We start from the raw sequence: 15,469 nt of genomic DNA on the forward strand, positions 1-15,469 counted from the left end.
TGAACTAGAGACCAAAAAAAAGCTAAAGTAACCAGAGAAATACTCAAGGAACCACCCAATACAGATGCAATCACAGCCAGTTCTGATCCCTGTATTTCTACCAAGTATATAGACAGATTTCACATCTTGTTTACTAAGAAAGCAGCAGCAGACTGCAAAAGAGCTACAACCAGGGTTGTTTCCATAAGCAAGAAGCGTTCTGCTAGTTAAGTCTAGGTCAAGCACTAAGAGACCACTACATCAGATACATTTTGACGTTTCCCAAAAAGCCTACTTGACCCTAGGCACACCATTATTTTGTACTTGATATCCCCTTGTGATGAACCTAAAGGTTTTCTTGTTTTAAGTTTTAGCTAAAATTTAAGCATATTCTGTAAGAGGTTAAAGGTACACTTCGCACAGCAAAGCTGAAGTCAAAAAGAACTGCGGTTCTAATTGTTGCATACAGAAGGAATGTTATAGCAAAGATATCACGAACAAGCAGACCAGGAATAAGTTGGTTCTGAAACCCTCTGAACCTTCTGGCACAATGAAGTCAAACTGAGGAAAAACCATCCCACAGAAGTAGCAAGGAAAGAGCAAATGACCTAAACTCATAAGCAATCAAGCTTTGTTTAAAATTAGCAGCTTTCAATAGCATGCAGTTGCGTTATCTCACTATACCTTGCCAAAATTATTCTCCTCAGATCCTAGATGTTAACTGGCTAATTTCACAGTGCTTTGGTGAACCAGGAATCCAGTCGCTTGCTAGAAGGGCTGAACACTCCCAAAACCAGCTTTGCTACTTATACTTGGAAGCAGTCTCTTCTACCAGAAATGGTGCTGGCTTCCAAGTCTGGCTTGCCCAGCACACCTACCAGTGAGAGCAAAGATGTCCACAAGCTGCATCTAAGTATAAGAGGGATTACATTAAATGAGCCATTAAGCAACAGGTTGCTTTTTGTGTGTTTTAAAGTCTTTCCTGTTCACCTACAACACTAATGTACCAGCTACCATGAAAGAAAAATAGTCTTTTTGCTCCACTGTTTATGGATAAAACACAGTAGCTACTCTTATCAGATACCATCTGTAGGGGTGATTGAACGCTGAAGTATCTGAGCACAGAGGAAGCACCAGAAAACAGAACTGAAACATTTGTGGCAGCACTTTGCAACCTGTGCCCAAATAGCTTTTAAGATATTCACAGCAGCCATATCTTGAAATTTAAAACAAAGCTGCTTCAGTAAGCACCCTCATAATTCATGCACAATACTTATTTGCAAGACTCACATCTTTGTTAGCACAGTAAAATAAGGTCCCATGCTGGAACCAGCAAAGTTCCTTCACTGTCACGCACTTAAACACGCTAAGCTATCTGACCAGTTCTCATCCTTCAATTAGCACATTCAATAGGAAGAGAGATACTTTCTTCCCCTAGCAGAAGCCCCCTGCGCTCAAGATGGAGTAGCAACCTAAGGTTTAGGAGCAGCAAAGTCTTGAATGGGTCTGCACTTGCAACTCCAGCCTGTGCTATTTTAGAAGACAGCATGAGCTAAGATACCACAGGAAACAGACTTGTGCTTTAGAGAGCCACACCCCGGTAACGCTAGCTTCCCCGATCCGAACAAAGTTTTAACACGTTCAGTAGCACGCTGCTGGCAACTGTCAGCAGACCGAGCTGCGGGAAGCGTGTCCCGGGCTGTACCCGTGGCACCATAACCACCACTTTCGTAGTAGTTCAGTACTTGGCTGAGAAGTTAGTCTGCTGTAAAACTGAGCTTTGTTAAGCCTCACTGGTGTGGAAACAACATACAAAGGATTTTTGCCCATATGCTACCAAGCCAGGGCTTTTTTGAGCCAGTTGTGAACTAGACAAACAAAGCGGGGTTTCTGCCACTGCAGGTGGTGGGAGGCACTGCTCTGCGTCCCCAGTTCGCAGAGAAGAGGCCTGACTGCTTCAGAGCAGACGCAGCTCTACCGAGTGCTTTCAGAGCCTGTGCGCTGGCACGGAAATACAACTCGGTTCTCCTAGCATGTAAAAAGGCTGAAAAACCAAGCACCGAGGGAGCTTTGTTCTGAAGGACACCCAGGGGCCACCTCACTACTGGCACGTCAGCTTAATTAATTAATAAGATCTTAATGTGCTCTGCCTGCAGCTCAAACTACGAGAGATCTACAGACTGCTATAATCTCTACCTGACAAGTGCCAGGCACTGCATGTTTATCTTCATCCTCCTCATTCATTTGAAGTCTCACTTTTAGTAAAACCACTTTCCTGCAGCGTTCACAGCCAAGTACTGCCCAACACAGATGTTACACAGGGGTTACACAACAAAAGCGCTACACCAGAAGAAAGCCTGCATGATCCAGTGCCATCATAATTCAGACTCGTTTGCCTTGTCCCTTGAGAATTACCCTGCCAAAGCACTTTTAAACCATTTATCTAGTTTACCATCAATGCTTATTCTAAGAAAAGCCTCAAGATTCGTTAGCATTAAGCTTTTATACTTTGTATTTCTAAATCATCTAATGAGATTTTCCTAGGCTTGAGGGCTGGCATAACCATCAGCATGCTTATTATGTGGGTTGCAAACAGAATAAAAGGCTCCTCAAGAAGACAACCAAGTCAGACTGCTGAGCATATACAAATCTAGCTCTGTCAGTCCAGACAGGCAAGGTGCACACTGCTGAGATGTAAGGAACAGGAGTAAATACAGTGAGAAAAAGACATTGCCCACCAGTGATCAGATCATAAGGTCCACAATGGCAGCACTCAGCCCCAAGTACACTACACCCAAAATTTATTGTTAGTAAACTTTTGTCTTAGACTTTCAACACCCACGAGGTGTTTTTAGAGGACTTACTGGATTTCATCATCGACAGATTTATCAAAAATACTGTCCTAATGCAGTAATTTATACTCGAATTCTATTTAAAGCAACTCATTGAATTTTTTCATCATAGCATTTAAGGCACTCACTGCTGCATCCAAGTGTCTGCAACCCTCTAAATTCTGCTTAGAACTTAAACCAGCAGAAGTTTTACCCTAGTAGGTGGTCTCTAAATAGCCTTCTTTTGTCTTTCCATCATTTAATATAATATTTTTGCATACAAACAGCTAGCAACATTACATGAAAAGCTTCCAGAGGAGGCTGTCTCGCACATTACAAGAAAATTCAAGTATCGCATTTCAACACGCAAATTCACACTCACCAAGCTAAAAAAATACTCAAGAAAAAAGCCCATATTTAACCGATTCATTTCATAACAGCTACAGGAAAGAGCTAGAAACCTAGCAACTCTTCCTCTTCTCTATTTGAGGAATTACCATTGTTCTACCCGTCTAAGCACAGCTACAGAATGCCACTACCAGAGCATATTAAAGCGCTTCCTGCTGCCAAGGACAGCGTTGTGGTGGGGTGAGACCTCCTGCACAGACAGAACCCCTTGCATGGAAAGGACACTGTTCCAGCCCCCAGAGCAGCTGCAGCCAAAGAAAGCTCCTTTTGATAGGCAAAAGCTTTCACAAGCTACAGGACACCACCACCCTCCTCCCATGGTGTTTAGCAGACTACAGGAGACAGAGTTAATAGAGAGTGGTACCAGGCACCTATCTGCAACACCTTTTCAGAAATTTTAACATCGCCCATATACCTTCAAGTCTCACTTTCTGCCCCACTGAGATTCCCAATAAGTTTTACTAGCAACAATGATTATCAGTTATCTTCCAAGTGAGCCCTACTAATAACCTGCTGTAACTACTTTCCAGGATGGAAATTTGTAGCTGCATATGGCAGGACAAACAGGAAAGACCGATACCGTCACACCAAGTAACGGATGTATTAGCTGTACCAATGCCCCAGCGCACTGAGCTGTGCAAGAGGTAGAACAGACAATTCTCTTTGTCGCAAGTTGAGACAGGAACAGAGTACTAGGAAATTCGTGTCAGAATAATAAGTAGAGTCAGCAGAACAGAGTATCAACCTCTACAAAACCCTGACCCTGAGCTAAAGCTTCTTTCCTCTCTGGATTTCCTGAATGCAAGGAAGCTGTTATACCCTGCTGGTCTGTAGGCTTCAAGCTTCAGATATTCATGCTTCCCAGGTGCAAGCCACAAAGTGGACTATTTCTAGAGCAAATAGTACAGGGAAAAGTCATACTTTACTGCTCATTTGACTGTTATGGAACAGAAGTTAAGTTAAAAAGAAATTCCAGGCCGTCCTTTACAGACCCTCTACGCTATAGGGCACCAGTTCACCCAGCAGTTACTGCAGGTAAAGGTACTAGACTAACACCATGCATCAGTTCCAACAGCTCCGACCAGAGAAGCACATCAAATCTGGCTGGAGTTGCATGAACTCTGAACTCAAGATCTTGTAAGGCACCCTAGTAATCTAAAAATTTTCCCAGTGCTGGCTTTCAGCAAGATTAGCAACAGCATAGTAAGTATAACGAGAATTGTTCCCCCGTCCCCACACACGAGTGCTGTCTACAGGACAAACGCTCCCCAGGGCCGTACTTCACTTCCCACCACGCTGGCCAGCCAAGACGGGCCCCGCTGCGAGGACAGGAGTCGCGCACCAACGCGCCAAGCGTAGCACGGCATCGTGCTTTGCACAGCCTCGGAAGAGCGTCGGAGGCAATGCCCCCCTGCAGCACCAGCAATACTCACAGACATCTGCCTCCTTCCCGAGTGCCAGCACTGCCGAAACAGCCCTGGGTCCTCCGTGAGGCTGGAATCGGGTCATGTGAAAGTGCTTGCAATTTCTAAAGGGATTACACTTAATTAAACCAAGCCCCCTTCCAGTGGTCTTAAAGGGCCTTTTCATAGCCCTAAGCTCATCAGGGAGCAGAGCAGCAGCAGGCACACCCCAGGCACCAGCCCCGGCCCCACCGCACTGCAGCCCCGTGAACCCTCCCGACGTCCTGGAGCCTCCCAGCCCTCTCCAGCCTCCCCCCCGCCCAACCGGGCACGCGCCTCTCCTCACCTGGCTGGAGCGGCAGGGGTGCCAGTAAGGCCAAGGAAGGTGTCCCATCCCACCCCGCTGGGACAAGTTCAATAAAGTCACCATAATATAGCGGAGGAGGAAGCTTGCCCACCTTTGATGCACTCAGTACCAGTGAGCCAGAAATACAACCTACGTGCTATAGAGCATGTGTTATAGCATCACCCTTACGGGCACTGATTGTGTCTTGGCTTGGTTTTGGTCCCTAACTGCAGCCTGTAGCAGGAACCCACCCTTCAAAGAATCCCTGATGATTTTAGCGCAGAGCCTGAAGACAAAGAGCTGACGTTACAGAAAAACTGAGCTTTGCACATACATCTTTTAGTCATCTTATTCTAAGACTAAAAATGGACACAAGCAAAGATCGTTATCTAACGTTACCAGATATACGACACCTCCATGATTGCTGTAAGGCAGCACTTTCACCACCCATCCCCTGTCCTCTTTGCACATTTGACAGCACAGCATCTAAGCGCGTTTTGCAGAAGCGGTTGCCAGTTATTCAGCTGGGGCTATTTTTAATGTAACTTCCGACAGACAGCTACGGAGTTGACTGTACCTTTCAGCAATACACTAGTCATAAACACATCCCAAATGTCTGAACCTTAGGCACCCAACCACCATTGAAAACTAGCTCAATATTACAAGCTTCAGACTACTTAATATGAACAAGACACACACGGCTGTCATTAAAGCACAAAAAATGCCAACTGTAACAGTCAGGCTCAGCAAGAAATGGCAGGTTTACATGAAGCTTACAGTAAAATTTCATCCACCGTTATGCTGAATTCCACGGCTCAGTGTCATCTACTGAGAGAAATTTCAGTTTGTACCTATAATAAAACTAAATTAAAAGCCACCTGCAGAGAGAGGACAGGCTTCTCTGTAAGCAGCCAGCGACAAAAGGAACAAGGGCCTGGATACTCCAATCTCAACTAATGGGCTCAACCACTGTTTGAGTTCAGCTTGGCAGACATATCAAGGACTGCAGCCTGGAAGCACAGAAAGAAGCTCCGCTTACTAGCTTCAGTAACAAATATTTTTTCTGGCCTGTTCCCTTATCCACACCACCATCCCCCCTGCAGAAGGATGGAGGCGATCATACATCTAGTGTGCTATGAAATACACATCACTGGACTCTAGACCGAAAACATGAGGAACTGGCAGCATCCTCCAGATGCCACTGGAAAGCACGTATTGCTGCTGACTGACCTAGAGATCGCCAATGTGATCTCAGTCCTCAAGGAGAGTCCATAATGACCAGATTTACGTGCAGAGCCCTGTAGCTACATATGCAATATACTGCTCTACCCTAAGTATACTACATGTATTAATAAGTTCACTTAAGGGGGGAAAGAAAAAAAACCAACAAAATACCACTACCAAGCTTCCTTCATTTAAAGTCAAGTGGCAGATAGGGCTGAGCAGTGCCCCATCAATAAAATCTCATACTTAGCATTTGAACTAAAAATGATAACAGAGCAAGTCACTTGAACTGTGGCACGATTATCATATACGAGCAATTTGGCTGAATGATAAACTGGAGAAAAGCTGGGAGAAGGCACCACCAGCTGCCATCCCATGAGGACAGACGGTCCTGTTGGCTCTGGTGCCCTCTGAAGCCATGGAAGGTGCTGGGCTGCGCCGTGCTCCGCTGCAGCGCAGGCTGGTCTGCAGGCAGGGGAGAGGCAGCTGCCGCAGCGCGGCCTCACGCCACAGCCCTGCTCTCGCGTGAGCACCCGCAAGCCCGGTCAGGGAAGCAATCGGGCTAAATCTAACCAGATTTGCGCTCACATGGTCTTATTCCTTCCCTGTGAAGAAGCACAGCAGCAAGCTAGCTGAGCCACACCTTAACGCAGTCCCATTGGAGTGGTGCCCCCCTGCACCTCCACCGGCTGCTCTCGGTCCCCAGCACGGCAAGATGGCCTGTGCGGGCAGCAAGCCACAGCTTTCGCACAGCTTCAGAGGCCAAGCCGCTGAGGACAGCGAGAGGAAAAAGCTGTCACAGGAAGCAAGCCACAGCAGCAGCAGGCAAGACTGAGAAAGCGCCCAGCTTTGAAGAGGCTGCTTGCAGAAACTGAACCGAGAAAGGGTGGAGGGGGGAGCGCCTGGGCTGCGGGAAGCCAGACGTGCCCCATGACAAGTGCGCATCTGACGCTTATCTCGCTTCAGCAGAGGCACAGAGGGGGTGTTGCCAGTGCAGAAACCGCTCTGCCCCTAACTTCCAGCAAAACTCACCTTTACAGCACTGATTTACTAACATGTAGCGAGGGGGAAGCTGGTTACAGTACGCTGGCAATTAAAAAGCTGCGCTGCAGCTTACCCACTCTTCTAGCACTTGGTGACTACCATGGAAGTTTTTAGAAGTACCTCTGCCCCATGCAGAGCTTGGAAGAGCAGAGAATTTCTGCTTTATCTAACAAACGGGTTCAAAATAAGCTGATTCTGTGTCCACTCCAACAGCATTTTCTATACGAGTTTCCTGACAGGGTTTATAGCAGGCACGGTATCCAGTGGTTGAAAGAGCCAATTCCTATTCTTGAAAAGGGTAAGGAGAAGAGATTGACTGAGTCGGCTCTAAAACTCCAGTACAAAATATAATGCTAAAGCAGTCAGTTTCAAAAAGGAAACCAAGTGATTTATCCTAATATAAACCCTGTCATACTGTAGTGTCAGAGCCCCAAGTATGTACTCGTTTGGCTGTTAACACAAGAGACCACTTTGAGATTAATTTGGACCGCTCATCTCCAGTGACAAGGAAAGGAAAATTCTTCCATACAGCCAGTGGTAAACAGGAATGTTCCCATGGGGGGGGGGGGAAATAAATCAGTTTCCTTGAAGACACTTGCTGCCATTGAAAAAGGTAATGCCCACAGAGCAGAGCAACACAGCGGTATTTTGTTGCTTTTCTGGTTCTCAAGAGCAAATGTGAGAAGGCCACGCTACCTTCGTGTTGAAGTCCCCCTTTGCAACTGATCAATACCTGGTATTCAGGGGGGCCTGAGCGCAGGGTAACCAAGCAGCGCCTGAGGGGACCCTCCTTGCAGGACACATCCATCAGTCCAGAGATCAGTCACTCATATCTAGTCAGGCAGGCTACTGCAGGCATCCTTATACCAGCTAGGGCTTCTTTTTTTTTCCCCCCCTCAAGTGGTGGAGAATCAGATTTATTGCCCTCAAGGACAGCCTCTCTAAAAAATGAGGTCTCCTTCAAACCACATTCACAGAGAGCACAAGAGGGCTTCAAAAAAGCCTATTCCTTATGCAAAGTGGCTGATGTTTGCAGTTGCTTTACTTTAGAGGCCTTCACTCGCCCACCACGCCCCAACTTTTCAGCTTTCTCACAATCAATGTTTCAAGATCCAGAACTGTCGTCTTCTATTAGTACTAGCAAGCACACATTAGTAACGCAAGAACGTATAGCCATGCAAAGCTGGGGCTATGCCAGTGCTTGTTAACAGGCTGGAGAACTTGGCATGCGAGAAGTCTGGAGGCATCAGTTACCCAATTTAATTAGTGAGCTGATTTGTGCAGGCAACTTTTTCAGGAATAAAAGTTCTACTTTACAATAAGATTACTACAAAGTTATTAATTCAAAACAATTAAGAAAAAAAAAGGTCAGCGAATTCCCCTACCCCCCTACACAGCACAGCTTCCGAAATCATTAGTGGCATATTTCCAAGTTAAAGCTACTTGAATATAATTCCTTGCTTGTCAACCAAGCAGATAGTAAGTAGTCACATCCTACCAGCGGTGTTTCAACACCACGGCTGCTAGCAGCTTGCCACCCTGTCCAGAGGGCAAACAAGTTTCAGTTTGACAAAAGGAGTTGCAAGATGAGAGCACTAAACCAGTAGAAGCAGCCATGGGTGGATCCCCAAATTGACAGTCAAGTCCAGATACTTCTATACCACTTATTACACAACTTACTCACACCCTTGTGCAATGGATCAATTCCTCTATTTTTGCCATTTCCTTTCTCATAAATAGATTCCTCATGCACCTCCCATTGCTTTCCTGTAGCTGTTCCAAGCCATTAACGTTGCCGTGTGCTATTTCTTTAGGGCCAGTCTGAAGAGGCCCTTAGAATAACTATTTTTGTACCTGTTGTTTGAGCTGTTTAGAGAGAACATCCTTTACTAGTCAAAACCCAGAAGGAGATTAAAAAAATCATGGGGAAAAACCCTGACCCCTTTTCCACAACATCTGGATCAGGAGGTAGAACTCGGAGCCGAATCTAGCCATATGCAGTTGCCATCATTCAACTTCTACACTCAGGTAGCTCTGGGTTTTGTTTGGGCGTTTTGTTTGGTAAACACCCATTAGTTTTGTGCCTGTGAGAAGGTACTATTCTCTGGAGAAATAGCATATGCCTACTACGGCCTCTGCACCCTAATCGTAGGGTTAGCAGTTGTACTTCACATGTCCGAGCCTAACCACATCCGTAACTAAAGCTCCTCAACTTAAAGGCAGTCAGCAGGGCAGCGGCCGTGTTTGAAATACCAGCAGTGACGGTCCTCGCAGCAATCGTGTGCCCCTCCTAGGCAATGCTATTCGCAGGTTACAAACAAGTATTTTGTAGCCCCCACCCCTTAAATTGTACACCACAAACTAGTGTTATGATCCTGGCTTCTCCTGCAGTAACTTAACCGGCAAAACAGTTCCAACACTCACCAACACCACTGGAAGCATTTCAGATTTTCTGAGAAGACTCTTGAAGGGCAGCTTTTCCCCCCACCCCTAAACCTGTCTTAGTCTAGTTCTTCCTTCCCAAGCTTCGTTCTGAAGGCAGGGGATTTCCCAGTACCATTGAACAGCTGCAAAGACCCAGTTCAAGGGGTTAAGCAGCCAAGCCTGGTAGCCGTGACGCATTTCCAGAGAGCCAATGAGTTTCCCAAACCGAGCATCCCGCGCATGTCTGCCAAAATTACATGCAGCTATTTTGCTGGAAGGGGCTTAAAACAAGATCAAGACAGGATGCTAACAAGGCAAGTGTGATCTGCACAGAGGCACCGTATGTATGGTAAGTGAGGTTCATGAGCTGATAGACTAAATACTCATTCCCTGCATAAAGGTCCCTCAATTCCCCTGCAGTTAAGAATTGGTTTAGAGGCAGCTTGGAATTGAGGGCAAATCAAGAAAGCTATGCTCAGACGCTCTGCTTGTCACTCAAGAGACTTTCCGCAGGGAAGACAGCATGAAGATAACTGCTGTGACTGAGCTCGTCCTTCCCAAGGATCCTCGTGTTGGGATGAACAAGTCGGAAGCGCGCTTATCTGTTTCACATGCTTCTCTGTTCTTCGACCAAGAGACACCTGGCGTTTCAGCCCGCGGGTAAGGAGAGGGGCAGCTGAACACAGGGCTGCCTGTTTCAGACATCCAAGGCGCTGCCTGGGTGTGGCACATGGAGTTCTTGGCCAGCTCACAGCGCTCACTGAATATCTGAACAATAGCCAGACTTCTAGGAGCTAGAACACAGCCTTACTGTGGGATCCGACTGCCCAGACTATGAGCCATCCCTCCAAATTTAACTGCAGGCGCAGTCAAGTGTGAGGTAAAGCTGTTTCATCATCCTGTGATTTTCAGTTTTATCATTTCCAGCGAGCTAGACAAATCCTGCAACTTCCTTTCGGTACAGGGTCTCGTTTAGGCTGGCTAGCTGCCTTTCCGTATCTATTTAGGTCATGGTTCCCTAAAATGCAGGATTTCCCTGAAACGGCTCAGTTCTACACTTCTTTTTAATATTCAGTTTCCCTCCACATTTGCTTCCCCCGCCACCAGCCTATTTTAGGTTTTAAATACCTCTGTTGGGACTGCACATAGTTTATAAAAGACCAGCTTGTGAGTGCTGAAGTACCTTTTGTTATTTTAAACTCTGTCTAGTTCAAGCACTTGAGCTTTCCTAATATAGAGGAGAGTAGCTACAACAGCAGGATACACAGAACCCCGTGTCCCAAAAGGCTCCCGAGCGGGCGCTGCTCGGGGAGCCGCAGAGAGCAGTGCCAGCACACGCAGGGTGGGGTCCCACCACCACGGCAAACCATCCCAAATGGCCTGCACCCTCCCACTGCCTTCTTGGGGTTTGTATTAGCACTCCATGACTATGCCACAAGCAGGACCAAAGAATGAATCAGGCTGAGAATAACTCATCTGCTAATTTTTCCAGCAGAACCACTTCATTGGTCCCATTCACTACATTGACTCAGGGGCACTGCTGCTGGCACAGATTACAGGAAGAGGGAAGGGTAAAATGGCTTTTTGGGTACAATTGGACAAGATGGGCCAAGCTGTTGAAGCACTTATTCCTCACTCCCAGGCATTCCTGCTTTATCCTTTGCAGCAGCCCTAGTACACAGCCCCTTGGTGAGATTTCTCCCTCATCAAGCCACATGCACACATGCCGTTAACCCAGGTTTCTGCTGAGATAGCAGAAAGAACTGATGCACTGAGTTGGACCATCCAAGGCAGCGCAAGGCAGGAACACACAGACGGGAGCAAAACTTTACGGTGGCAGCAAACCATCAAAGCTCTCAAACATGCAGACAACTTCTCTAGTTCATTAAAGGCTGCAACTAAATGCACACTCTCAAGTTCACACTCATACACCTCTTGAGATACATTGAAACTGGGCTATTTGGAAAGAATGCCTGATAAATTTCGGTTATCACTTGAGACCCAGACGCATGCACGAAGACGTTGCTAAATGCCCAGGAATCCCAGTGGTCAAGCAAGATCTATTAAGTGTCTTCCTTTTAAATACAGGTCCATCACATACCACCCTTACAATGCACAGAATTAATGGTAGATGATAGTTGTACATTCTATAGATGAGGCAGACACCATGAGACCAAGCAGGCAAAAACCAGCCATAGTAGAGGGTATCACTTAGACCGTTTCAGATGCAAAAATAACATTCTGCATCATGTAGCCTTTCACAGAAGGCCTGACTAAACTGAAGAAAAAAAAAACAAAACATTTTTTTTTAGTATAAGAAAACACTTAATTACCCCTTCCACTCCAGAATATTTCTTCTTTAATCTTTCACAGTGTTCTCACAAAGTCTATTAAAAAAAAAAAAAAGTTACACCTACTTGAACGTAATTCGTATCTGTTGGACTTGAGTTAAAGGCTGTAGCTGTCTCTACAGCTTTACAGAGAGACAGAGTCACAATTTAAAGAACAGAATAAAGCCTTAGACTTCCAGTGGCTGCTAGAGTCAAGCTATTCCAAGTTTGCTACAGGGCTGCGTGTTCTGGAACAGTGCTATAAGCATTGCTAAGAAGCAACTATCAAATGTATCAGTAACGTAGTGCCTCAGGACTCTCGCAGCTTAACATCATCTTCTGGCCCATGCTAGCTTCGTGTGGCAAAGTGTTTTTAGAATATTGGCTGGACAAAACCAGAAACACCCTGCATATATCAACTGTACCAGCAAACACAACAGACGAGATAGCTGTACTCACAAGTCACAGGGCTTATATTAAGTGTTCCATAAAAAAGGGTTTGCTTTTGACAGTTTTTAATCATTATACCTGACTAGCTTTTACTTTCTCCACGCCTCTGCACTCCAGAAGATGAGGTTAAGAACTTCCAGGCACCTACACACCACTTTGCAAGTTCCAGTACTTTCCAAGTTATCTTTGTCAAGAACTATGTCCCACTGTAACAAAAACAAGACCCTGAACAATCCAATCTAACTTAGAAAATGATCCAACTTTGAAATACACCTTGCTCTGAGCATGCGGTTGGAGCAGATGCCTTCTAGGATTCTTTCTAAGCTTAACTTTTTCAATAATTCTACAAGACCGCAGAGGCCGTCGGGGAGCTACCCTGCATCAGCTTAAACATTTATAATGCTTATGGCGGAAACTGACTTCTTATATCAAGCAGGCAGGAGCAGTTTGCTTACATGATTTGCAGTTTCCATATTTAGATCCTTTAAACCTCCTCTACAAACAGGGATGTTAGGGACTATCTTTACGCAGCCAAACTTACAGATAAGCTGAACCGTTAGTGGTCTTCCTGAAGCTGGAGGTGAAAACTGAGAAACACAACTAAGTAGCAGGAAGAGAAATAGCCAGATGCTGAGTACATCTCCTGTGTAAGTCAACATACAAATATAACCTACCAAAGCAAACAGCAGAACTTCCTAGACTAACCAGAGGCAGGGAGTCTGCAAAGCAGCCTTCTGCAACGAGCATTCGTAAGTCAACTTGAGAGCTTAGCTCTTATTCAGACCTGCTGTGTAGGGCTGCTTTTTGTTTTCAGGTTTTTTCCATGTGTTAAGGAACAGCAGCATAGGATTTGCAGGCATTAGTTCGACTCTGATCAAAGCCTGGGGCTCCTTCAACGTTCCTGCATGCAGATACCTCACCCCCAACTGCACATCTCCAGAGCACCAGAAGCAGTAGGAGCAGCTACCCACTCTTGCTCAGGCTTGTAGGGAAAACAGATAGATCCACGGTAACCCATCTAGTAACCCATCTTTCTCTAAGGGAATGGCCGATCAATGAAATCACTGGGTTTACAAGACTGTCTGAATCCCCTCAGATCCAAATTATTTTCAAATCCTTCCAAACACTGCCAAATCAAAGCCGTCATTAGAATACTGTAAAAGCATTTCACTGGAAAGTCCTGAATGCCAAACTTCTGAGACCAAAGCATTTGCACGTAGTCATTTGCAAAGAGATAAGGAAAAACTTGAAAGGACAGAGTAATGCAGCACAGTCCCAAGATACAAAGGAAAGAGTCAGGTCATGCGCCCCTCCCCCAAACTGAGGGAACCAGCTTACTGAGAAGCAAGCTCTGATGCAGTGAATCTTAATTTTGAAATACCTTATAGGAATTTGAGGGGTTCTATACAAAAGAAAGCGACACCCACCAACCAGCTTTTTTTGCAGTATGAATGAAAGACACTTTCAAAGCTTAGCCATGGGAGAAGTGGCCAGACACCTCCTCTGACCAAGCTACGCTTGGTGCTCAGTGGCAGAAGAGACTTTGCACATAGGTGAGCCAAGCACAGAGCAAGCAACAAAGCCTGTGTGTTAAATTTGTCAGAACTGAAGCAGCAAAAGAGGAGGAGGACAGCCTTCTGTCAGATTTCTACTCGATTACTTAGCATGTCAGAGCAAACACTAAGATGGTGGCACACTTCCTGTGTATGATGCTGAAGCAAGTATTGTTCAGGACATCTCATCTTCAGTTGATTGCTCTGATCTTTTGGCAATCTGGAAGTTACTCAGTCCTTCTGTGGGAATCTGTCTGTCAAAAGACAGAACAAGACAGCTACTACTGTGCTATGTTCTTACAGCTGAAGGTACTGACGTGTATCCCTATTCAAAAAAGATCTCTACCCTACTCTGTTGGGTGTGCAAAGGGATATTCAAACTAAGCACAATACATTGCATTGCAGCTTGCAGTCAACCTTCAACTTGAGATGTTAGCAACAAACCACAGAGCAACATAAAGCAAAAAAACCCAAACAACTTGGGGGTGTTTGCGCTTTACCTCGCTTCCGCATGTACAGCTGTCACCACAACACCCTAGGTATACATTGTGCCTATAGAAGACATTGTTGTCTATAGATTTCACGTAGCCTAAAACACTTGCAGCAGCAAGTCATTAAAAGAAGAGTAAGAAAATTCTGAGTCTTCAGGAACTTACTGCCAGAACTTAACTGCTTCCCAGTTTGTCATAGCTGGGTCAGAATATGATCAGTTTGAGGTGCAGTTAAGTGTTTTTAGCCAAAAAAAAGATTACATCAGCAGGCAGTAAGCACTTTTGGATTTTTTGAACACCAAGTTCAGGTGAACAGAGGCTCCTGGCTTGCTTTTTGGAGCACAGGACTAACATTATAGCAGCAAGGAAAGTGTGTCATCTCTGTATTCCAGGAAAGAGTAAGTCACAGGCCAGCTCCCATAACAAAGGCAGCACAACAGAGCTGGAGGACTAAGACACATTGCTTATGCAAGTATTTTCTTAGTTTAGTGATAAAGTGGTTTATGGTGCTGAATAAGAACGCTCTCAAAGCCCACCACCTTCCCAACCACGGACTCGGAGCTTTCACGTATTAAGTAATACTAGCCTTTTCTGACCCCATTATTCAAGTACTACTAACCTTACAGCTTTTGAGGCAGCGCACAAAATGAGCAGTCGGGTAAGTTCATTCATACAGCAGCTTCTGGTTCTCTAGGAGATTGTGGATATTGCCTAGAACGTAATCGTTTACTGCTCTCTGCTTCCTGTATTTCACCAATGCAAACAAATTCACACCCAAGTGCTCCTTGGTGAAACATACAGATACTGCAACAAAAATCCAGTTGCTCACACAGCACTTTTTCAGAAATAGAAGAAAGGTTTCTCAGCTTGAGGTAAGCTCTGATTTTTCACTGAGGGTAACTAGCCGCAGAGCACTGAGTACAGCCAGACACTGGATTCAATACATCTCAGCTAAAGTTCTCATTATCTACCCAATAAAACAAATG

At 45.4% G+C, this 15,469-nt stretch overlaps 1 protein-coding gene across 2 annotated transcripts in view; it reads right to left on the minus strand.

Moving 5' to 3' along the window:
- MSN (moesin) overlaps nt 1–15,469 on the minus strand; it is a 46,737-nt gene that overhangs the window by 19,200 nt on the left and 12,068 nt on the right. The window contains exon 1 of one of the 2 annotated variants that reach the window (XM_075720413.1): nt 4,075–4,137. The exons of the other annotated variant lie outside the window; for it this stretch is intronic. Coding sequence (XP_075576528.1) covers nt 4,075–4,137 — 63 coding nt within the window. Of the gene's footprint in view, nt 1–4,074; nt 4,138–15,469 lie in introns of those variants that run through there. 2 annotated transcript variants of the gene reach the window in all.

This window comes from Pelecanus crispus, chromosome 13, assembly GCF_030463565.1.
Source record: "Pelecanus crispus isolate bPelCri1 chromosome 13, bPelCri1.pri, whole genome shotgun sequence".
Classification (NCBI taxonomy): Eukaryota; Metazoa; Chordata; class Aves; order Pelecaniformes; family Pelecanidae; genus Pelecanus; species Pelecanus crispus.